The 23,287-nt window shown below is 49.2% G+C and overlaps 1 protein-coding gene and 1 non-coding gene across 2 annotated transcripts in view; one reads left to right on the top strand and one right to left on the bottom strand.

Moving 5' to 3' along the window:
- The window catches only part of P3H2 (prolyl 3-hydroxylase 2), a 57,438-nt gene that overhangs the window by 12,615 nt on the left and 21,536 nt on the right, over positions 1-23,287 (top strand). Inside the window, exons 3-7 of the mRNA XM_015427165.1 lie at positions 3,724-3,855; positions 11,367-11,509; positions 13,113-13,202; positions 13,290-13,330; positions 17,849-17,943. Of these exons, the coding sequence (XP_015282651.1) occupies positions 3,724-3,855; positions 11,367-11,509; positions 13,113-13,202; positions 13,290-13,330; positions 17,849-17,943 (501 nt within the window). The remainder of the gene's footprint in view (positions 1-3,723; positions 3,856-11,366; positions 11,510-13,112; positions 13,203-13,289; positions 13,331-17,848; positions 17,944-23,287) is intronic.
- On the bottom strand, positions 11,095-11,166 carry TRNAA-GGC. Its single transcript has one exon. It is a non-coding gene; the product is annotated as a tRNA-Ala (tRNA).

The following is a 23,287-nucleotide window of genomic DNA, read 5'->3' as shown; positions in this document are numbered from 1 at the left end:
GCTCTTAACTACTACCACCAAACTGGTTGAAGGAAGGAGTCCCAGGTTAGAAGTTTAATGAGCACACATTCTTGGACCACGGGATTTTTAGGTTGAGCATAGCCTGAAGAAAAATAGTGTCCCAGGGGTCTGGGGAGAGCAGATGTGGATAAACAATATGGGTAGGCAGGCTGATAGTTCCATAGGGAGTCATGGAATAGAAACTGGTGGAGTTACTGGTGGGCAGGATTGATCTTTTCGCCTCCACATAATGATGTCACTTCCTGTTTCACACTAGAAGTGACGTAGAATCATAGAATGTTAGAGTTGGAAGGGACCTTGCAGGTCATCTAGTTCAACCCCCTGCACTCTGCAGGAGCAGAGCCGAAAGAGAGCCCTGCAACATCCCCGAAAGAGGGTCGTCCAGCCTCCGCTTGAAAATGTCCAGCGAAGGAGCATCCACCACCTCCCGAGGCAGTCTGTTCCACTGCTCAACCACTCTTACAGTCAGGGAGTTTCTCCTGATGTTGAGCCGGTATCGACTCTCTTGCAATTTCCACACATTATAGAATCATAGAATGTTAGAGTTGGAAGGGACCTTGCAGGTCATCTAGTCCAACCCCCTGCACTCTATAGGAGCAGAGCCGAAAGAGAGCCGTACAACATAACTGAAAGAGGGTCGCCCAGCCTCCGCTTGAAAACGTCCAGCGAAGGAGCACCCACCACCTCCCGAGGCAGACTGTTCCACTGCTCAACCACTCTTACAGTCAGGAAGTTTCTCCTGGTATTTGACCGGTATCGACTCCCTTGTCATTTCCACCCCTTAGATCGAGTCTCGCAATCCGGAGCAAGAGAGAATAGACCTGCTCCGTCTTCTACACGACAGCCCTTCAGATACTTGAAGACTGCAATCCTGTCCCCTCTAAGCCTTCTCCTTCCCAGACTAAACAGACCCAACTCTTTCAGCCTTTCCTCGTAAGACTTGGATTCCAGCCCTCTCGCCATCCTGGTTGCCCCCTTCTGGACACGCTCAAGCTGGTCAGCATCCTCCCTAAAACGTGGTGCCCAAAACTGGACACAGTAATGCTTCAGTGTGATCACACTCCCCACCCCACAAGCGCTGTTCATTCAAGAGGCGGCAGGGAAGAGAGTGCTGGCTATAGCAGGAACCTGGATCCTCCTGTCGTGGGAAGTTCCTGTAAGAAGGCTCGGAACGACGAGCGATTATTCAGGAGTGCAGGCCCCTTCAGCCACATGTTGGATTCAGCAGCGCTTCCTCTGGCAACGCAGCCGGATTTTTTCTCCGTTCCAACCGCTTTAATTCCTTCTACACACAGCGGTATTTTTGGAGACTGTGTGGAAACTCTGACCTTCACGCCCACAGTCAGCTCTCCAAGTTGCCCCTGGAGAAAAATGGGAAATTAGTTTAAGTTCCTGCTTGGTTGTAGTACAGATTTCAAACCCGCTGCGGCTCAGTGCAGTCCCAGAACAGCGGAACACGTCTTTCGTTACGAGCCTGCATCTGTTCCTGAAACATTTTTGCACCTCTCAAAGAGACAAGAAGTGAGGTAGAGTTCGAAGTCGTTTTAACTGGGGAGTCCATAGATGACATTTCTGACCTCCTTGGCTCAGGCGGGCAGGGATGGGTGTGGCTGCTCTGTCTGTGGACTTCTGTTTGTGTCAAATAAAAAGGCTGGAATTAGCTGGCTTCATCAGGCAGAAAGGGAAGGAACCCCTGGTATAGGGTCAGGGCCCTTCCATGAGAGCCAGGAAATCCTATGATTGTCTGGCAGCCAAAAGTTCTAGCCCTTTAGCATGGCCCAGGATGCGCCATGAGGAGGCGAGCTAGAATTGCATCCTACTGAAGGATATCAAAAGTGGAAAGGCACCAGGATTTGACTGTATCCACAATGACTTCTTGATCAACAGTGGCACGTTCACTAAGAAGTGGCATGCAAAGTTTCTCACTGGCATCATGAGAACAAGAAGACTCCCGGAGGAATTCAAGAAAGCAAAGATCGTATGGGTGGAATGGAAGCCCAAAGAGACTTCAGCGTGGAGTCGGCCAGAGACGAAGTGCCTCGAACTAGGAACGTGGTCTCAAGGGCGGCAGCCGGCTCTGGGTGACATACGTCCCCTTCTGTTTATGTCGGCGCTTTAAATTTGTGCCTTTTCAGGCGACCTTCAGCCCTTGGCATTATGGCGCCTCATCTGATTCCCGTTTCCTAAAGCAGCTGCTTGCAGGCTTTTCTGCAGAACGTGTTCCAGCGGAGGGAAAATGCAGTTTTTGTCAAGAACCATTATTTTCTCCTCCAGCAGCAAAATGTATCTTCTAAGGCAGGAGTCTCCAGTGTGGGGCCTTGATCAAGCAAAGACTTATTGAAATTGAGTTACAAGAATTGAAAAGCCTGGCCTCTGGACGTTGTTCCCCGGTGCGTTGGAGGCTTTTATACTGTCCCTTCCCTTCCTGAATATCTTTCTTGTCTGTGTGATCCTCGTGTTCGTAGGATGTTTATGATAGCCCATTTTAATGTTCTCCCATCTATGGTGTTATATGGGAGATTTAAGAAAATTCCATATTCAGAATAGGTTGTGTGTCCATGTGGGATGAGCGAGATTGAAGATAATAACCGTGCTATTTTGCATTGTAAATTTTATGATGGCCTTCGTACTGTATTTTTAAAGCCTTTCCTGCTACCTTCGGAGGGTCGATCCGATGATCGTAAGACCTTTATACGTTTAGCCTCAAATATGAGCGAAATCATTGCATCTGTAGCAAAATTCCTGTATCAGGCCTCTAGGAGGAGATGTTCTTTCTGACCACAGATTTTAGTGTATTTTATATGGATTTGTGCTGTTGTGCCAATAAAGGTTTGTGATTTTATTTGATTTGAGACCTTTTCTGGTGCCCACCTAGTGTTTTCAGAAAGTAGTTGAGGCCATCTGGGCCTTTTCTCCCAGCAAGACTGCTTGGCTGTACAGATTTTTTTTTAAAAAATTGTTTTGGCAGCAGTTACCTCCACAGCACAAGAGTCTTCACTGTGTGACTGAAGGTAAGCTCTGGCAGCCATTTTGTAGCTGGGTCCACCTTCTGCAGAAGCCATTTTGTGGCAGCCATTTTGTAGCGGTGCCCACCACGCTGTGTCAGAATTCCCAAGGTGCCCGTCAGACTCTGTTCTAAGGAAAGGAAACGTATTTTGAGAATTCCTCACATTTACATTTCTAAATCAAATCAATGTAATTTGTTTGGGGTTTTTTGCTTTGGAGGGTAAAGGTAAAGGTTCCCTTGCTCAAAAGCCAGTTGAATCTGACTCTAGGGTTGCGGTGCTCATCTCCGTTTCCAAGCCGAAGAGCCAGCGCTGTCCGAAGACGTTTCCATGGTCATGTGGCCGGCATGATTAAACACCAAGGTGCACGGAACGCTGTTACCTTCCCACCGAAGGGGGACCTATTTATCTACTTGCAATTTCTTGCTTTCGAACTGCTAGGTTGGCAGGAGCTGGAACTAGAGACGGGAGCTCACGCCATCATGCGGCACACCTGGGTCTCGAACGGCTGAACGACTGACCTGCCACAGCCTGCAGTTCAGCGTCTTTACCACTCCAGAAGGTTCTTTCCACCTTTCAGTCTCCTTGCCGATGCCTCCTCAAAGCCATTTGAGATTGTATTTTTATGTTCTCACTTTTCAGTCCTGTCTGAAGTGTGCGCTCTTGTGTTTCTTCCCTCCTCCCCCCCCCCCGACAGATCACTACATGCAAGTCCTGGCGTGCCAACATGAGTGTGTGCGGGAACTGGCCACGCGGCCCGGGCGTCTCTCTCCCATCGACAACTACCTCCCCCTCCATTACGACTTCCTGCAGTTTGCCTATTACAGAGGTAAAGCTTGTCCGGCTGGACTTTTCCCCTGATTCAAATATTTTGTGGGTAGCATGGCTGCCTCCGAGACATTAGACATACGGTGGCCAACTCCAGGTTGAGGAATTCCTGAAGATTTAGCCGTCAAGCCTGGGGAAGGCAGGGTTGAGGGAGGGAAAGGACTGCAGACAGGTATAACGCCGTAGAACAGGGGTGTCAAACTCATTTGTTATGAGGGCCGGATCTGACCTAAATGAGACCTTGTCGTGTCATAAAATGTAACACCAGGTAGCGGAGATACAAACTTTATAAAGGACACAAAGGCAAAGATTTTTTTAAATCTTAAAATTAAAACATGCTTAAAACATCAGCAGTCTTGCAGTATTGTTTATTTAACAGTATGTGATAACTACTATAGATAATAGATGCAACGAACATGAAATTGAGCAAACTTCAGAGGATGGCGGAAAACAGGAGGGCCTGGCGAGATCTTGTCCATGGGGTCGCGAAGAGTCGGACTCGACTGTGCGACTGAACAACAACAAATGTGATAACTGACACCTCTTGCTCTGAATGATTGCATCAAAATGTCTGTGCTGTTGCGATCCTGAGTATGCTATTCAGGTGTGTATCTTTAAGCTGCAAACCTACTTTTGCTTTATTGACCTTCAGCACAGAAATCTCATGCTCAGAGTTCTGAATCTAGGACCCAGGTTAAAACATGAAATGGCTGAGCGAGTGAGAGAGTCTGGCAAAGAAAGCTATGATGCAGCAGCAGCAGCAGCCGCATGTTTGACACCCGTGCCGTAGAATTTGCCCTTCAAAGAAGCCATTTTCTCCATGACAACTGACCTCTGTTGTCTGGAGACCAGTTGTAATTCCAGGAGATCTCCAGGAGATTGGCAACCCTACCTAGCAGTTGTGTGGACATTGGTCTGTGCAGGTGGTCACCTTGCTCAAATTGCACAGCAGGTCAAGGGTAATTTTGAGTAGACAAAGAGTTAGAACTTGCCAGGTGAGGGAAGCTGTTGTGCATCTGGATACTCCTTCACTGATCTGATGTTCTCTTATGTTCTTGTGTCTGGGGCAGTGATGCTTTGTCTTGTTAGTGCTTGGGGGGGGGGTCTTCTGGAGTTCTGGCCCTGCTGGTGGACCTCCTGACGGCCACTGTGTGCCATGACTGGCAGTGGCCCGTCCAGGATCTCAGTTGGAGGTCTTTCACATCACCTCCTGCCTGGTCCTTTTAACTGGAGATGCTGGGGATTGAACCTGGGACCTCCTGCATGCCAGGCAGAGGCTCTTCCACTGAGCCACAGCCCCTCTTCACAGCTCTCCAGGATCTCAGGCTGAGGTCTTTCCCATCACCTCCTGCCTGGTTCTTTTAACTGGAGATGCCGGGGATTGAACCTGGGACCTCCTGCATGCAAAGCAGATGTTCTACCACTGAGCCACAGCCCCTCCCAAAATCAGTTTTATCTACTCAGACTGGCAGCAGCTCTCCAGGGTCTCAGGCAGGGGTCTTTCCCAAAACCTACTGCCTGGTCCTTTTAAACTGGAGATGCCGGGGATTGAACCTGGGACCAAGCAGAGGCTCTGCTATTGAGCCAAGGCCCCACCAACACAGAATGATTACAACTATTTTTTTTTACCTGTAAGGTCAATAAAAAGCTAGCGACTGGCTTTTTGTTAGTATGTATGTGAAAAGTGTTGGATTTTTCTGCTCCAAGGCTACCAACAGAAACTTCATAGCAGGTCTCGTTTTGGGGGAAAGGTGAGCCAGAACAGGATGTACGTCGCAGGTCTCGTGTAAACTAGCAAGCAGGCAGAGGACAGAGGGGCCCATCTGGAGATATATCCAGATGCACATTCAAACAACAGATGCCGCCCTCCCCTTTAGTTTTCAGGCACAAAAATTGGCACAGCTGGGTTGCAGCGAAGCTTCCCCCCCCCCGGGAGAAAAGAACTCAGATCAAATTTCATTTTGTTCTTTAAAAAGAACTTGCTATTCTTATGCTGATATATTCATATTGAACTTTATTTCATTTTTTAAAAGCAGTATATATATAAATGAAATAAAAATAGTAGCTCGGAGCCATAGCTAGAAGACAAGGTAGTGGCTGAACTTGGGTAGGGGTGCCCCCTACAGGACAAGACCCACCTCTGCAATCACTGATGCATTAACAGAAGCCTTGTGTCCAGATCACGGGAGGCAGTAGTTCCGCTCTATTCTGCTCTGGTCAGGCCTCACCTGGAGTCCTACGTCCAGTTTTGGGCACCACATTTTAGGAAGGATGTTGACAAGCTCGAGCGTGTCCAGAAGAGGGCAACCAGGATGGTCAGAGGGTTGGAATTCAAGTGTTACGAGGAAAGGCTGAAAGAGTTGGGTCTGTTTAGCCTGAGAAAGAGAAGGCTTAGAGGGGACACGATTGCAGTCTTCACGTAAATGACAAGGGAGTTGATACCGGCTAAATATCAGGAGAGACTTCCTGACTGTAAGAGTGGTTGAGCGGTGGAACAGACTGCCTCGAGAGGTAGTGGATGCTCCTTCACTGGATGTTTCCAAGCGGAGGCTGGACAACCATCTTTCGAGTATGTTGTAGGGCTATCTTTCGGCTCTGCTCCTGCAGAGTGCAGGGGGTTGGACTAGATGACCAGCAGGGTCCCTTCCAACTCTAACATTCTATGATTCTATAAGCATAAGAAAAGAGCCAGAGTCCAGTAAGCACCTTAAAGACTAACAAAATTTGTGGCAGGGTAGGAGCTTTCGTGAGTCACTTGTCAAACAAAGTTCGTGGCAGGTTATGAGTTCTCAGTGATTCACAGAAGCTTCTCCCCTGCCGCAAATTTTGTTAGCCTTGTTCCGTGCAACTTTAGCGTTTAGTCACGCCGGCCACATGACCACGAAAACGTCTTCGGACAGCGCTGGCTCTTCGGCTTCGAAATGGAGATGAGCACCGCAACCCTAGAGTCGGATTCGACTGGCTTTCGAGCAAGGGAAACTTTATTATGCTACTGGACTCTTGCTTTTTTCTACTGCTCCAGACAGACTAACATGGCTACCCATCTTGATCTATCTCCATGGAGCATAAGAGAATATCTGTGCTGTGCTGCTGTAGGGAATTAGGTTGGTTCCTTCAGCCCATCTCAGTTGTCCAGGCAATGCATGCACGGTGAGTTCCAGGCTGTGAACATTTTCTGCTTGGGAATCCAGACCACTTGTTTGTATTTGACGGAAGGCCGAGCGCCGAAGAATAGATTCTTTTGAACTATGGTGCTGGAGAAGACCCTTGAGAGTCCCTTGGACTGCCAGGAAATCAAATCAGTCAATCCTAGAAGAAATCAGCCCTGACTGTTCCCTGGAAGGCCAGATAATGAAACTGAAGCTCAAATACTTTGGCCACCAAATGAGAAGGGAGCACTCGCTGGAGAAGACCCTGATGCTGGGAAAGATTGAAGGTCAAGGGGACGGCAAAGGATGAGATGGTTAGACAGTGTCATAGATGCAACGAACATGAAATTAAGCCAACTCCGGAGCACGATGGAAGACAGGAAGGCCTGGCGGGAGCTGGTCCATGGGGTCGCGAAAAATCAGATTCGACTGTGCAACTGAACAACAAGAAAAAACAAGGTCCCTCAGCAAGCCAGTGTGGGAGACCGGGGTTCAAATCCCCACTGGTACCATAGAAGCTTGCAGGGTGACCTTGGGCCAGTCACACACTCTTGGCATAGCCACATGAAGACAACCATCGTGCTGGATTTTCGTTTCTTTTTAGAAGCATACTTGTGAAAACACAAGCATGCATTGTTATGCGAGTCCCTGGGTTGGTCAGGAATGTTACGTAGGGCAGAAGGTTACGTAGGCCAGGAAGTTACGTAGGGCAGAAGGATTTTTTTTTTTTGTAAACAAATTTTATTATTTTCCATACAAGTTTTACATTTAACCATTTCCAATTTTCCATTTGGAACAATGGGTGAAGCTTGAGAATGATAAACTATTGGGGTTGGAGGGACATGATTGTAGGTTTGGTTGGCATGCATATTTATGGTATGATAAGATAAAAATGGATAGCTTTTTTAAACTTCACTTGGTAAGAAAAGCATTGTTTGTGGTATGGACAAGATATAAAAAATATTTTAGGGATGTAAGACCATTGTGGATTGTGCCAGTAGAAGTACTAACATCGTACTCAAGACAGCGAGACAAGGATTGGTTGCCATACAGAGACTTAATTAAAAAAGAGGGAACAGAATGGGTAATGAAAAAGCAGAATGAAATTCAGTATGAATATGAATGGTTGAAATATATGCAGATTTATGATCTTTTTAGATCGGATAAGAGAAATTATGGTTTTAGAGAAGAAAAAAATGAAATGGAAAATATTTGGGGAAGTGGAGAGGGAAAAAATATCTCTAAAATGTATAAACTGTTGTTGAAATGGTATACTGAAGATGAAATAGTTAAAGAGCAAATGATAAAGTGGGCAATAAATATGAATAGGGAGGTGACTATTGAAACTTGGGAATATTTGTGGAAAAACTCTATTAAGATATCGGCTTTTACCAATGTCAGAGAGAACTGTTTTAAAATGATGTACAGGTGGTACATGACTCCGAAGAAAATTGCAAATATGAACCAGAATATGTCAAACAAATGTTGGAAATGCAAGAGTCATGAGGGCTCATTTTATCATATGTGGTGGACTTGTGAAAAAGCTGTAGACTTTTGGACAAAAGTCCACAATGAAATGCAAAAAATATTGAAATGCTCTTTTAAAAAAGCACCCGAAATTCTGCTTTTGGGTTTGAAAATAGATGAAGTGAACACGACTAAAAAGACTTTACTTTGGTACTTAATAACAACTGCGAGAATGTTGTTTGCACAACTTTGGAAAACAGAGGGCAGAAGGATTTTAAGAGTGCTTAAGTTGTGTTTTGCATGGGAGGCGCTGACAGATTGACAGAACTGGGGAACTTTTGTGGCCTGCATGTGGACTGCTTTAACGTTTCTTTAAATAATTGCTATGGTTTTAAAGTTGGGTTGTCTCAAGTCTGCATGTGGAGGCGGCCGAATAGGTACAATGACGTTATGCTCTAACCATCTGTGCAGCAGCTTCTCTGATTTCTCAACTTTTAGTTTTTTAAAAAACGAGGAAGTCTCTTTTGTTGGAGAGGGAGGCCTTCCTCCTTATATCTCTGCAGTGAAAGGGGATAGAGATTTACTTAAAGAAAGAAAGAAAACTGGGAATTCAGAAAACATAGTTGTCAAACTCATTTGTTATGAGGGCCGGTTCTGACACAAATGGCCAAGCCAGATGTGCCATAAAGTGTAATCCCAGGTACTGGAGATATAAATTCTATAAAGGACCCAGGTAAAGGTAAAGGTTCCCTTGCTTGAAAGCTAGTCAAATCCGACTCTAGGGTTGCGGTGCTCATCTCCGTTTCAAAGCCGAAGAGCCAGCGCTGTCCGAAGATGTTTCCATGGTCATGTGACCGGCATGACTAAACGCCAAGGCGCACGGAACGCTGTGACCTTCCCACCGAAGTGGTACCTATTTATCTACTTGCAATTTCTTGCTTTCGAACGGCTAGGTTGGCAGGAGCTGGAACTAGAGACGGGAGCTCACTCCGTCATGCAGCACACTCGGGTCTCGAACTGCCGAACTACCGACCTTCCACAGCCTGCAGTTCAGCGTCTTAACGACTTGAGCCACCGCAGCTCCAGGCAAACCCAATTAACAATATTATTTTTTCCACAAAATACGAACAAAAGCCATTGATTTCTGGCAGTGAAAGCAACTGATTTACTGGGGAAACTGACCTAATATATGTATTTAATCATATGCAAGACTAGGTTTTTTTCCCCAAGGGATACCATGAAAGGGGGAGAACCTTACATTTCCATACCTACCAGTCGCTTGCAGGCCGGGTAAGAGCCCTGGATGAGCCAGTTCTGGCCCCCAAGGCCTTATGTTTGACACCTCTGGCATAGACTGTGATTTTTGTTGTTCAGTCGCACAGTCGAGTCCGACTCTTCGCGACCCCATCGACCAGATCCCACCAGGCCCTCCTGTCTTCCGCCGTCCTCTGAAGTTGGCTCAATTTCATGTTCGTTGCATCTATGACACTGTCTAACCATCTCATCCTTTGCCGTCCCCGTCTTCTTTGACCTTCAATCTTTCCCAGCCAATTACCCATTTTAAAAAAATAAAGCAAAACAAAAAACAACAACTAAAAAAAGGAGAAAATGGCCACCATGAGAACCGCCTGATGAAAAATGGCTGCCCCACCCACATGGCTAAGGCTGCCATTTTGGCAAAACGTTTCCCATTGGCAGGCTCACAGTAGGGCGGGAGGAGGGGGCAGAAGTCAGTATGGTGGCACGACCTCGCTTCCAGTACCACCCCGGAAGTGACATCACACCATGACAGGGCATGCGTACATACATGAGAATACATGAAGTTGCCTTAGACTGAATCAGGCCATCAATGGATCAATGTCAGTTTTGCCAACTCAGACTGGCAGCAGCTCACCAGAGTCTCAGGCAGAGAAGAGTCTTCCACACAGGGGTCATTTCGTAGAAAAATAGGTGCAGGAGCTCATTAGCATAACTCCTTAGCATAACTTATTTGCATATGCCACTCCCCCTGACGTCACCGGAAGTGTGTCAGAAGGGGGGTGGGGGGGACGTGCAGATCTGTCCTCACAGAGGAGGGAGAACTTGTACCTGAATAAAACATGGTCTTAATACCTGAATAAAACATGGGGCCACTGGAATGTTTTGGACCAGGGGGAGACTCTGCAGCTTACCTGGCTGCTTCTTGCTCTGACTGAGGGCTGCTGGGAGCAGGGGGCGGGGCTTGTTGCATGTGCCCGCCCCCTAGGCTCTTTACTGCCGGAGCTCCACTCCTGTGCGCTCCTGCAGGAAATGACCCCTGCTTCCACATCACCTACTCCCTGGTCCTTTTTAACTGGAGATGCCAGGGATTGAACCTGGGATCTTCCACATACCAAGCATTCCACTGAGCTACTGAGGTCTTTCACATCAGCTACGGCCTGGTCCCCAGCTCTCCAGGGTCTCAGGTGGAGGTCTTTCCCATCACCTCCTATCTGATCCCTTTAACTGGAGATGCCGGGGATTGGACCTGGAACTTTTTGCGTGCCAAGCAGAGGCTCTTCCACTGAGCCACAGCCCCTCTTGACAGCTCTCCAGGGTCTCAGGCGCAGGTTTTTTTCATCACCTCCTGCCTGGTCCTTTTTAACTGGAGATGCCGGGAATTGAACCTGGGACCTTCTGCATGCCAGGCAGATGCTCTACCACTGAGCCACAGCCCCTCTTGACAGTTCTCCAGGGTCTCAAGCAGAGGTCTTTCCCATCACCTCCTGCCTGGCCCTTTTAACTGGAGATGCTGGGGATTGAACCTGGGACCTTCTGCGTGCCACTGAGCCACAGTCCTCGGTGCGCAGGCTAGGATGCAGAAAATGGTGCATGAAATTTCCAGCCCGTAGCAACTGTCCCCCAATCCCTCTTTCAGTTGGTGATTACATGCAAGCCCTGGAGTGTGCCAGGTCGTACCTCCTCTTCCATCCAGATGATGAAGACGTCTTAGACAATGAGAGCTACTACGGAAGCCTCTTGGAAGGGCTGGTGGATCTCTCAAGCATCAAGCCCAGAGAGGTAAGGAGCCGATCTATGAAACGAGTCTTTCACCGTGGGGACATGAATGTATCATGCTTTTGCTGCTGAGGGACCAGCAGCAATCTCTTTTGCCGCCACTCCATGGCCCCTGTCACACGGAGAATTTGCTGCGCGAAAAGCACGAATGTCGGGTGAATTTTCAGGGCATGATCACACAGCAACATCTGGGAAGCGTGGCGCACCCGTGGCCAACCCGTGGCATCCCGCCAAAAATGCGGAGTTAAAAAGTACCAAGGAAAGTGCACTAGTATCCAGAAAACGCGCGGCACAGGCAGGCGTCTGATCGCGGGAGCGCTAGTATCCCGTGGCATCCACGTCCCGTCACGAACCGGATGTTTTTAGAAAGACCTCAGTCTGAGACCCTGGAGAGCTGCTGCCCATTTGAGTAGACAAATTAGTGACCTTGGTGGACCAATGGTTTGGTTCAGTAGAAGGCAACCTTTTCTAGGAATGGGTCATGGCTCAGTGGCAGACCACCTGCTTGGCATAAGAACATCAGAACAGCCCTGCTGGATCAGTCCAGGGGTCCATCCAGTCCAGCATCCTGTCTCACACAGTGGCCAACCAGTTCCTCTGGAGGGCCAACAACAGGGCATAGAGCCAACAACAGGGCATAAGAACATAAGAGGAGCCTTGCTGAATCAAACCAGTGGTCCATCTAGACAGCATCCCATCTCACACAGGGGCCAGCCAGTTCCTCTGGAGGGTCTACAACAGGGCATAGAGCCCGAGGCCTTCCTAAGAATATAAGAGGAGCCCTGCTGGATCAGACCAGTGGTCCATCTAGTCCAGCGTCCTGTCTCACACAGTGGCCAAATAGTTCCCCTGTAGGGCCAACAACAGGGCACAGAGGTCGAGGCCTTCAGAAGAACATGAGCCCTGCTGGATCAGACCAGTGGTCCATCTAGTCCAGCATCCTGTCTCACGCAATGGCCAATGAGTTCCCCTGGAGGGCCAACAACAGGGCACAGAGGCCTTCATAAGAACCTCAGAAGAGCCCTGCTAGATCTGGCCAGTGGTCTATCTAGTCCAGCATCTTTTCTCACACAGTGCCCAACCAGTTCCTCTGGACAACCAACAACTGGAGATAGAGGCCGAGGCCTGCATAAGAACATCAGAAGAGCCCTGCTGGATCAGACTAGTTAGGGTCCATCTAGTCCAGCTTCCTGCCTCGCACAGTGGCCAACCAGTTCCTCTAGAGGTCCAACAAGCAGGTTACAGAGGCCGAGGCCTTTCCTGACATTGCCCCTGGCACTGACTTCCTCTGAATGTGGAAGTTCCCCTCAGTCACCATGTCTACTAGCCACTGATAGACCTCTCCTCATGAATCTGTCTAATCCCTTTTGAAAACCGTCCATCCCTGTGCCCATCACTAAATCCTCTGGCAGCAAATTCCACATTTTAATCAGATGCCATGTAAATAATCATTTCCTTTTGTCCATTTGTGAGAACTCATGCATTCATGTTATGGCTGGGGATGTTCGAGAACCTGTGCGTAATGCTCATGTTCCGCTTGATGGTGGTGAGCGCCTGTGAATCTTTTCCCGATCAGCATATCTTTAAATCCTTCTGGCTCTTCCAGTACGCTGTGATGTTCCTGAGGCGACATAAGCTGGAAGCGCACCTGTTGCAGACAGCAGCGGCTGGCTTGGGATTCTCCTATACCGAGCCGGTAAGAACGCGCAACTGCCGGGCGGTGGGTGGGGCGTGAACCTCTGGAGTGGAGAGTCTTGAGGAGGCCGTTCTCTTCTCATTGCAGAGCTATTGGAGCATCTCTGGCTCTCGGCAGGATGAACACAGGTAAGCCGCCACCTCCAAGGCCCCCTCTTGAGATAAAGGCTCTGTTCAGGTGTTCTTTCACTCGATGAGAGCGAGGTTTTAAAAGGGACGCCCAGGGTAGAATCATAGAACCACACAGCGCTGTAAGGGGCCATACTGGCCATCTTACCTGAGGGGACCGCCTTTCCCCACATGTTCCCCAGAGAGCACTAAGATCTGGATCCCAACACCGTCCGGCCCTTCCAGGCCCTAAAGAAGCCAGGCTAGCTGTGACGAGGGCCAGGGCCTTCTCTGTGGCGGCCCCGCACTGGTGGAATGAGCCCCCGGAGGACATCAGGGGCCTGCGGGACCTTTTGCGGTTCCGCAGGGCCTGTAAAACGGAGCTCTTCCGCCAGGCTTTTCATTAAGGGGCCTCCGGTAACATTGTGGCCCCAGCCTTAACATCAGCACCGAAGTAACACCAGCACTAAAGTAATACCTGATAGCCTGGCAAGGAACCTGGAATAGGGCGATCGTGACAGCTGGATGCTGAAAGAAGGCCGCCATTGTTTATTGTTTACTGCACTGCCAGCACTTTGCACTTTCTTGTGTTTTTAGCTGTTTTATCTGTTTTAATATTTGTACAATGTATTTTTATATATGACCGTAAGCCACGCTGAGCCTGCCTTCACGGGGAGGGCGGGATATAAATTAAATAAATAATTAATAAATAATAAATCTAGTCTCACCCCCTGCTCAATGCAGGATCAGCCTAGAGCAGGGGTGTCAAACTCAATTGTTATGAGGGGTGGATCTGACATAAATGAGACTTTGTTAGGCCGGGCCACGTGTGTCATAAAATGTAATGCCCGGTAGCGGAGATATAAACTTTATAAAGGACACAGACACAAAGGGTTTTGTTTTTTACTTAGAATAAAAAACATGCTTAGAACCAGGGGTCATTTTGTAGAAAAAGAGGTGCAGGAGCTCATTAGCATAATTCATTAGGATAACTCATTTGCATATGCCACACCCCCTGACATCACCGGAAGTGTGTCAGAAGGCAACACCCACCGCTCAGGCTCCACTGGACTGTTTTGGATTGCTAGCTATTGCGGGGGGGAACGTGCAGATCTGCCCTTGCAGAGGATTTGTACCGAAAGGCGAGCCGGGGAGGGGGGGGCTCTGCAACTTACCTGGCTGCTTCTTGCTCCTCATGGCCCGACTGAGGGCTGCTGGGAGCAGGGGGTGGGGCTTGTTGTATGTTCCCGCCCCCTGGGCTCCTTACTGCCGGAGCTCCGCTCCTGTGCGCTCCCGCAGGAAATGACCCCTGCTTAGAACATTAGCGCTCTTGCAATATTTTGTTTATTTGACAGTGTCTGGTAACTGACACCTCTTGCTCTGAATTGTTGTATCAAAATGTCTGTGCTGTTGCAATCTTGAGTATGCAGTTCCAGGTGTGTATCTGTGAGCTGCAAACCTACGATGACGCAGCAGCAGCAGAACTGGAAGAAGAAGCAGAAGACAGCCAGTTCCACTCTGGGGGCCTGATAGAAGCCCTCCGGGGGCCTGAACCGGCCCCCGGGCCGCATGTTGGACACCCCTGGCCTAGAGCATCCCTGACAAGTGTGTGTCCAGCCGCTGCTTAAAGGCTGCACATTGCTCTGTTCTGCCGGCTTTCTGGTTCAGCTCAGAGCATTTCTAAAATCAGTTTTGCGATTGGCACATTTTAAATCACAGGGGAAAGCTGAGTTTTGATGCATCAGGGTTCCTCTTCGTGCAGGGCTTTAATCAAGGGCACAGATGCAAAGGGGGAAAAGAAAAAAGAGAAAGCCCAGGGGGTTCAGATTGCAGCCATCCGTAGCTGTCCAGAAGTCTGAACGTAGCCTGGAAAAAAATAATAGAAACCCAGAAGCAGAAGCATTTCGGGCTGCTCTGCCGTCAAGACACAGGTTTGCAAGACCTGAGCGAGGCAGCCAACGATTGGACGTTTTGGATAGGGTCGCCGTACGTTGGAAGCAGCTGGATGGCACTTCACATGGACACACCGCAGTCAAAACCAGGCATTACAGAAGTGCATAATCAGGGAGAAATTGAGGGCTCAGACCCTAATGGCATCCTGGACCCCCAACCTCCTGCCAAATAGAAGAAGAAGAAGAGATTGGATTTATACCCTGCCCTTCACTACCCAGAGGAGTCTCAGAGCGGCTGACAAACTCCTTTCCCTTCCCCTCCCCACAACTGACAGACACCCTGGGAGGCAGGTGGGGCTGAGAGAGCTCTGACAGAAACGGCTCTTTTTCAAGGACATCCAGCCAGGTGCAAGTGGAGGAGTGGGGAATCAAACCCAGTTCTCCCAGATTAGAGTCCACGTACTTAACCACAACACCAAACTGGTGGCAGGTTCCAGTGGCAGGTTCCAGTGCCTCAGTTTGTCTCAGTTCTGCGTGGAGAAAAGAGAGGATTAACCCTTCAACCTTCACTCTCTTTCTCTGCGGAGCTACTAGTATTTTAAAAGGGGAGGGGTAGTAGAGAGAGAGAGAGAGAAAGAGAGAGAGAGAGAGAGAGAGAAAGAAAGAGAGAAAGAAAGAAAGAGAGAAAGAAAGAGAGAAAGAAAGAAAGAAAGAAAGAAAGAAAGAAAGAAAGAAAGAAAGAAAGAAAGAAAGAAAGAAAGAAAGAAAATGGAGTTCTGCTTTGTAAGTTTGCGAGGATTGGTTCAATGGCAAAGACCTTGATACATTCATTGTGCTATCGAACATATGGAAAGTTTCCCTGCAGCGCAAGGAATGAATTTAATTACCTTCTCAAACATGACTTATCTGTTAATAATATATGTATATAAATTATGTGGATTTAAAAAAGAGGGGAAATCTTGTCCTTTAAAAAATGCCCCCCCCCTCAAAATGCTGACCACAAAGAAAAGAAGCCTGTTCCAAGTAGCAAAACCAAATAAAGATCGATGGGGGTAAAGCCCCCTTTCCCCTCCAGCCCAAATTGTAGCCGCTCAATCTGGTGATTTGCATTGAAAGTGCTGGGGCCAGTCCTCACCCTTTCAGGTGGTGGGGGGGAAGGAGGGTCACGTGTCACTGAGAAAGGGGTGTCCCATTTGCCCTCTCATTGGGTTCGGTATTCTCCGTGACATCCCGAACTCGTCTAAAGGCTAAAACTAGGCACCATTTAAACATTGGTTTTAATAACCCTGTGGTGGTCCTCCGCCTATGCGTACACCAGCAACGCTTTTTTTAAAATGGCGGGCGAAAAGCAGAAGCCTCGGGCAGCTTTCGAGCGGGGAGAGGGTGTAAACCGGAAGTGGCTCAACACCAGAGGCGCGATCACACGGGGAAAATGCGGCTGGAACCGGAGAATCAGGAAAGCACCACTTGGGGACCTGGTATCGAAACACTCCGGGTTGAAGCGGTTTTGAGCCGGAAAGCGACGGCTGGGGACGGGAGGCAGATGTTGACCGTGTGATCGCGCAGATAAAATCCGTTTCTGAGGCGGGCCGAAAGCGGACTAAACGGCTCGTCTGAACGCACCCATGGCCCGGCCCAATAAAGTGGCATATATGTCACATCCGGCCCTCATAGCAAATGAGTTTGCAGATTATTCCAGCAGGCAACCTCTGAGAACAGTTGGGCGGCCATGTTCCGGACGAGGGCTACCAGCCCCCCCCCCATGGAGGTGGGGGTCCCCCATCGCCAGGCCCTGCCCCCCACTGCTGATTAGCGGGCCGATGGGGGGACTCACCAGGAGAAAGTGGAAGGCAAGGTCGCTGGCGACTTGGCAAAGCCACTTCCAGTACGTACAGGAAGTGATGTCATCACACCAGCGACATCCGAGCAGCACTCTGGTATTTGAGCAAAAACTCTATGGTAGAAGCCATTTTTATCATTGCGTTTTGGCCCAAATACCAGAGCATTACCTCAATGTCACAGTAGGAATTTTTTTTAAAAAAAATAATTTTTATTAGTTTTAAATGAAATACAAAAAGGAGGGAGGAAACAGGAATAACTACTGTCACGGCATGATGACATCACGTCCGTTGTACACCGCCACATTGACAGTGACGTCGCCTGGGCCTGCCTCCCGCTCCTGGTAAGCCCCCCCTCATTCCCCGCCTGGACCGGCTGTGGTTTCCAGGTGGTCTTCAAGGACAGCAAGTGAGTCTGCAAAAACCACTGCGGCATCCAGATGGTGTTATAAAGCCTGCAAGAACAAGCAACAGATGTCTTAGTGCTTATGACCATAATGGCTCGTGGGGGGAGGGCTTCTTTGACCCCGGGGGCCACCACTGAAAAGACCCTCTCTCTGGTTAGAATGCACCTCCCTTCTGAATGGGGCGAGGCGGGGAACAAACACGAGAGCCAGACTGGATGATTTATTTATTTATTTATTTATTTATTACTTCGATTTGATATACCGCCCTAACCCCCGTGGGGGTCTCTGGGCGGTTTACATATGGGGTGCTAGTCACATTAAACCCTAACTAAGGCCACATTGATTCTATGATGAATCTCTCCCCCACACACACACATTTTCCTCATCACTTCTGCTCCACAGGATACCTTCCGGTGCCCACGGCGACCAAGCGGACGGCACGGGGCAGCACCAAGGGAAGAAGAGCATGTGCAAAGGGGACCGGGAGCTGAGAGAAGGTAAGATTCTGGTCACAGGCAATTCATCGTATCCAGGCGCCCAGAAGATCAGGAAGAGCCTGCCCCCATCCTTGCTGACTAATTTCTAAAAGGGTAGAATTTCTGAACTCCTCCTGAACCCTGTCCGGGTGCTTTGCCCCCCCATCCCTTCCTGAATCCACACCACCGTGTGGGTAGGTGGGCAGGCTGTGGCTCCACGGTGGTGGTGGTGGTGGACAGGCACTTTGCGCATGCTCAGAAGCCCACCGCCCTTTTCTTTAACATGTTCCAAAGGTTTGCCTGGACATTGAAAACAGACTTCAGAGGTAAGATTTTGGGAATTGGGTCAGGCTCTAACCCCTTCCTTCATCTTTGATAACTAAATTGATAATTCCTTCCCAGTTTGGTGTAGTGGCTAAGTGCGCAGATTCTAATCTGGGAGAACCGGGTTTGATTCCCCACTCCTCCACTGGCACCTGCTGGATGACCTTGGGCAAGCCGTAGTTCTGTCAGAGCTGTTCTCTCAGGAGCAGTTTCTCTCAGAGCTCTCTCAGCCCCGCCTACCTCACAGGGTGTCTGTTGTGGGGAGGGGAAGGGAAGGAGTTTGTAAGCCACTCTGAGACTCCGAGTGAAGGGCCATGGGGTATAAATCCAATCTCTTCCTCCTCCTCCTCCTTCTCTTCTTCTTCTATTTATTTATTAATCTCATTTGTATCCCGCTCATTTGTGGGCTCAGGGCGGCTAACAATCAAATCATAAATACAATTAAAAGACGTAGTATCATCTAAAAACAATTCCCTTATAGCTAGTACAAAACATATAGCCAATACAAATTAATAAAATGCTGGCGATGGTGATTTAGTTATTCCAGATGTCTGACTCTCATGGTGTACTTTCAGAGGTCTAGGTGTCATTCTGCTCCTGATCTTCCTGCGGCACAGGCTAGGTGTCGGAACCAAGGGCCAGGGCTCTATAATGGTGGTGGCTCCCTAGCTGAAAGCCTGGCGGAAGAGCTCCGTCTCGCAGGCCCTGCGGAACGTCTTTTTCTTCTTCTTCCACATGGGTTCATAGAAACTCCTCCAACTTCTCCAAATATAGTACTGAGAAGTACACTGTAGACCTGATGTTCAGGCATATCAGAAGATTATTTAAATCTGTGCAAATTGCAGAGAAGCCTGCAGATTTGCAGACAAATCCCACTTTCACCAAGACATGGGTCAGATTGTTCAAAATAGTTAAAAGAAATATTACTCCCCCCCCCTTATTGTTCGCACGTTACAAAGATAATTTAAAAAGAAGAAGAAGATTGGCCAGGCTGCAGCCAAAGCACAAGATTCCACCCGTGAGCGGGTTCTGTGCCCAGACATTTTGCATGCAAAAAATTCTTAAAGCCACAAGAGTAAGCATAGCAGTACCTCTGTGATGTAATGGTTAGGGTATTAGATTTGACCTGGGTTCGAATCCCCACTCTTCCCTGGAAGCTCGCTGGGTGACCTTGGGCCAGTCACACTCTCAGCCTAACCTACCTCACAGGGTTGTTGTGAGGATAAAATGGAGGAGGGGAGAATGACATCAGCCACTTTGGGCCCCCTTTGGGTAAAAAGGTGGGGTAGAAGTGAAATAAATAGAAACACCATGAAGAAAAGCATTCAGGGTAATTCCATGCTGGGCACCTGTACCTTTCCAAGTAGAACTAGCAGAAGGGCCCTGCTGGATCAGACCAAAAGACTACCAAGTCCAACATCCCATTTCCCACATGGACCAGCCACGTGCTTCTAGGAAGCCAGCCCTCCATGACTGGTTGTCTCCAGCATCTGGAGCCCTGTGGATCAGACCAGTGGTCTGTCTAGTCCAGCATCCTGTCTCACACAGTGGACTGAATGTGGAGATGCTGGAGTTTTGGCCCCGCTGGTGGACCTCCTGATGGGCCCTGGGTTTTGGCCACTGTGGACACAGAGTGTTGGACTGGAGGGGCCGCTGGTCTGATCCATCATGGTTTCTCTTATGTCTGTGGCAGTGATGCTCAGCATTCTTGGTGCTTGGGGGGCAACCAAGGGAGGACTCTTGAAGTTCTGGCCCCACTGTTGGACCTCCTGATGGCCCCTGGGTTTTAGCCACTGTGTGACACAGAGTGTTGGACTGGAGGGGCCGCTGGCCTGATCCATCATGGTTTCTCTTATGTCTGTGGCAGTGATGCTCAGCATTCTTGGTGCTTGGGGGGCAACCAAGGGAGGACTCTTGAAGTTCTGGCCCCACTGTTGGACCTCCTGATGGCCCCTGGGTTTTAGCCACTGTGTGACACAGAGTGTTGGACTGGAGGGGCCGCTGGCCTGATCCATCATGGTTTCTCTTATGTCTGTGGCAGTGATGCTCAGCATTCTTGGTGCTTGGGGGGCAACCAAGGGAGGACTCTTGAAGTTCTGGCCCCACTGTTGGACCTCCTGATGGCCCCTGGGTTTTAGCCACTGTGTGACACAGAGTGTTGGACTGGAGGGGCCGCTGGCCTGATCCATCATGGTTTCTCTTATGTCTGTGGCAGTGATGCTCAGCATTCTTGGTGCTTGGGGGGCAACCAAGGGAGGACTCTTGAAGTTCTGGCCCCACTGTTGGACCTCCTGATGGCCCCTGGGTTTTAGCCACTGTGTGACACAGAGTGTTGGACTGGAGGGGCCGCTGGCCTGATCCATCATGGTTTCTCTTATGTCTGTGGCAGTGATGCTCAGCATTCTTGGTGCTTGGGGGGCAACCAAGGGAGGACTCTTGAAGTTCTGGCCCCACTGTTGGACCTCCTGATGGCCCCTGGGTTTTAGCCACTGTGTGACACAGAGTGTTGGACTGGAGGGGCCGCTGGCCTGATCCATCATGGTTTCTCTTATGTCTGTGGCAGTGATGCTCGGCATTCTTGGTGCTTGGGGGGCAACCAAGGGAGGGCTCCTGAAGTTCTGGCCCCACCGGGGGACCTCCTGATGGCCCCTGGCGAATCCTGCTGTTCTTGAACTTTTGTGGGTTTCTACGGAGTCAGTTGTAGAAGCAACGGAATAGTTTTGAAGGGGGCTTCCCACTCATGCCCCCCCCACAGCTACCAGGAAACAGAACACTTCATTGCAGGTAGAACTGGTGACTGGGACGAGGATTCCGTCTTCTGCTGACTTCAGGCAGAAATCGTGCTGCGGTCGACAAGGAAAGCCAAAGCGATTTCCCCGGAAAGGTTCCAGAGAGCCGCAAGTTCCAGATGCCATCCCCCCCCCTTCTTCCCCCTCACAACTCTGCAAGGGGAGCTCAGTTTCCCATGATTTAAAGCCACTCTGCATCCTTCCCATCTGGTTTGCTTTGCGACTGGAGGCCGAGCGTTTCCAAAGGCCTGACTGTGGGCTCCATCAGATGTATTTTTGTCGCTGTCCGGGGGACGGCAACCGTTCCTCCTGATCGGCCTGAGAAAAACGCAGCAGCCTCGATCCGGACTAGTACGAAAGAGAGAAGGGGCATCACGCTCACAGTGTTTTTTGCGGCACGTGGCTGGTTCACTGGGCTGCACGTGGAGATCCCCCCACCTGAACTCCAAAGGCAGGCCCACGCCAGTTGGGAAAACACACCCCTGGGCTTCTTCCCCATGCTGGCCAGTTGTTGTCTACCACGATTGGAGGTTTTATTTATATTTATATTTTGGATTTATATTCCGCCCTCCCCACATGGGCAGGCTCAGGGGCAGCTTAGAACAAGTTGAAATGCAACAGGATAAATACAATAAAACGTAGATGCATCCACAGAGCGATCATCTGAAATTCAGACAAACAAACAGATTTGTAAGACAAAGTGCTGTTGCATGTAGACGGCGGCATGTTAGGTGGCGGCATGTTAGATAGTAGATAGTACACGGTGGCCATACCACTATCATTAGTGTTGTGCAGGGAACCTCTGCTGCCTTAGCTCAGTACAGGTAAAGTGCCCGCAATAGAAAGCAAGACAGACCACACTGTCTAGAGCTAACTATATACAGTTTATTTACAATATTCATATTTATAGTAAGAGCCAGTTTGGTGTAGTGGTTAGGAGCACGGACTCTAATCTGGGTGAACCGGGTTTGATTCCCCACTCCTCCACTTGCACCTGCTGGATGACCTTGGGCAAGCCATAGTTCTGATAAGAGCTGTCTTTGAAAAAGAGCAGTTTCTGTCAGAGCTCTCTCAGCCCCACCGACCTCACAGGGTGTCTGTTGTGGGGAGGGGAAGGGGAAGGAGTTTGTGAGCCGCTCTGAGACTCCTTCGGGTAGTGAAGGGCAGGGTATAAATCCAATCTCCTCTTCTTCTTCTTCCACTTGCACCTGCTGGATGACCTTGGGCAAGCCGTAGTTCTGATAAGAACTTTCCTTGAAAAAGAGCAGTTTCTGTCAGAGCTCTCTCAGCCCCACCAACCTCACAGGGTGTCTGTTGTGGGGAGGGGAAGGGGAAGGAGTTTGTAAGCCGCTCTGAGATTCCTTCGGGTAGTGAAGGGCAGGGTATAAATCCAATCTCCTCTTCTTCTTCTTCCACTTGCACCTGCTGGATGACCTTGGGCAAGCCGTAGTTCTGATAAGAACTTTCCTGGAAAAAGAGCAGTTTCTGTCAGAGCTCTCTCAGCCCCACCAACCTCACAGGGTGTCTGTTGTGGGGAGGGGAAAGGGAAGGAGTTTGTAAGCCGCTCTGAGACTCCTTCGGGTAGTGAAGGGCAGGGTATAAATCCAATCTTCTTCTTCTTCTTCCACTTGCACCTGCTGGATGACCTTGGGCAAGCTGTAGTTCTGACAAGAACTTTCCTTGAAAAAGAGCCGTTTCTGTCAGAGCTCTCTCAGCCCCACCGACCTAACAGGGTGTCTGTTGTAGGGAGGGGAAGGGGAAGGAGTTTGTAAGCCGCTCTGAGACTCCTTCGGGTAGTGAAGGGCGGGGTATAAATCCAATCTCTTCTTCTTCTTTATTAATCTGGTATACACCGACAGAGTGCTTCGCCAGACAAGTCATTCAGGTGAAGGGAACAGTTATACAGCATATGTACGAATATATACATCCAATAGCCAATCAGCAGTCTCTGCTGACTCAATCTTGCCAAGCAATATAGCTCTTGCCAGAACCGGTCTGAGCTAGTTACAGTGGCTGCCATTACTGACAGTCTAGATCACTAAGATCACCAAGCCTGATGTCTTACTGGCATGACCTGCCAACAATTAGCTGTTCTTCTTGCTCTCAACGTGAGGGCCTTAACTGTTCAGTTGTTAGCAGTTCGGATGTTGTGCATGTGTTGGTGCTCGTCAGGGCTTTTTTTGGTAGAAAAAGCCCAGCAGGAACTCATTAGCATAATAGGCCACACCCAACAGCGGAAACCCATTAGCATA

Source organism: Gekko japonicus, unplaced genomic scaffold (genome assembly GCF_001447785.1).
Source record: "Gekko japonicus isolate JY-2015 unplaced genomic scaffold, Gekko_japonicus_V1.1 scaffold759, whole genome shotgun sequence".
In the NCBI taxonomy this organism is placed as follows: domain Eukaryota; kingdom Metazoa; phylum Chordata; class Lepidosauria; order Squamata; family Gekkonidae; genus Gekko; species Gekko japonicus.
Note: the sequence above shows the minus strand (reverse complement) of the source record. Positions and strands in the feature narration are given on the sequence as shown.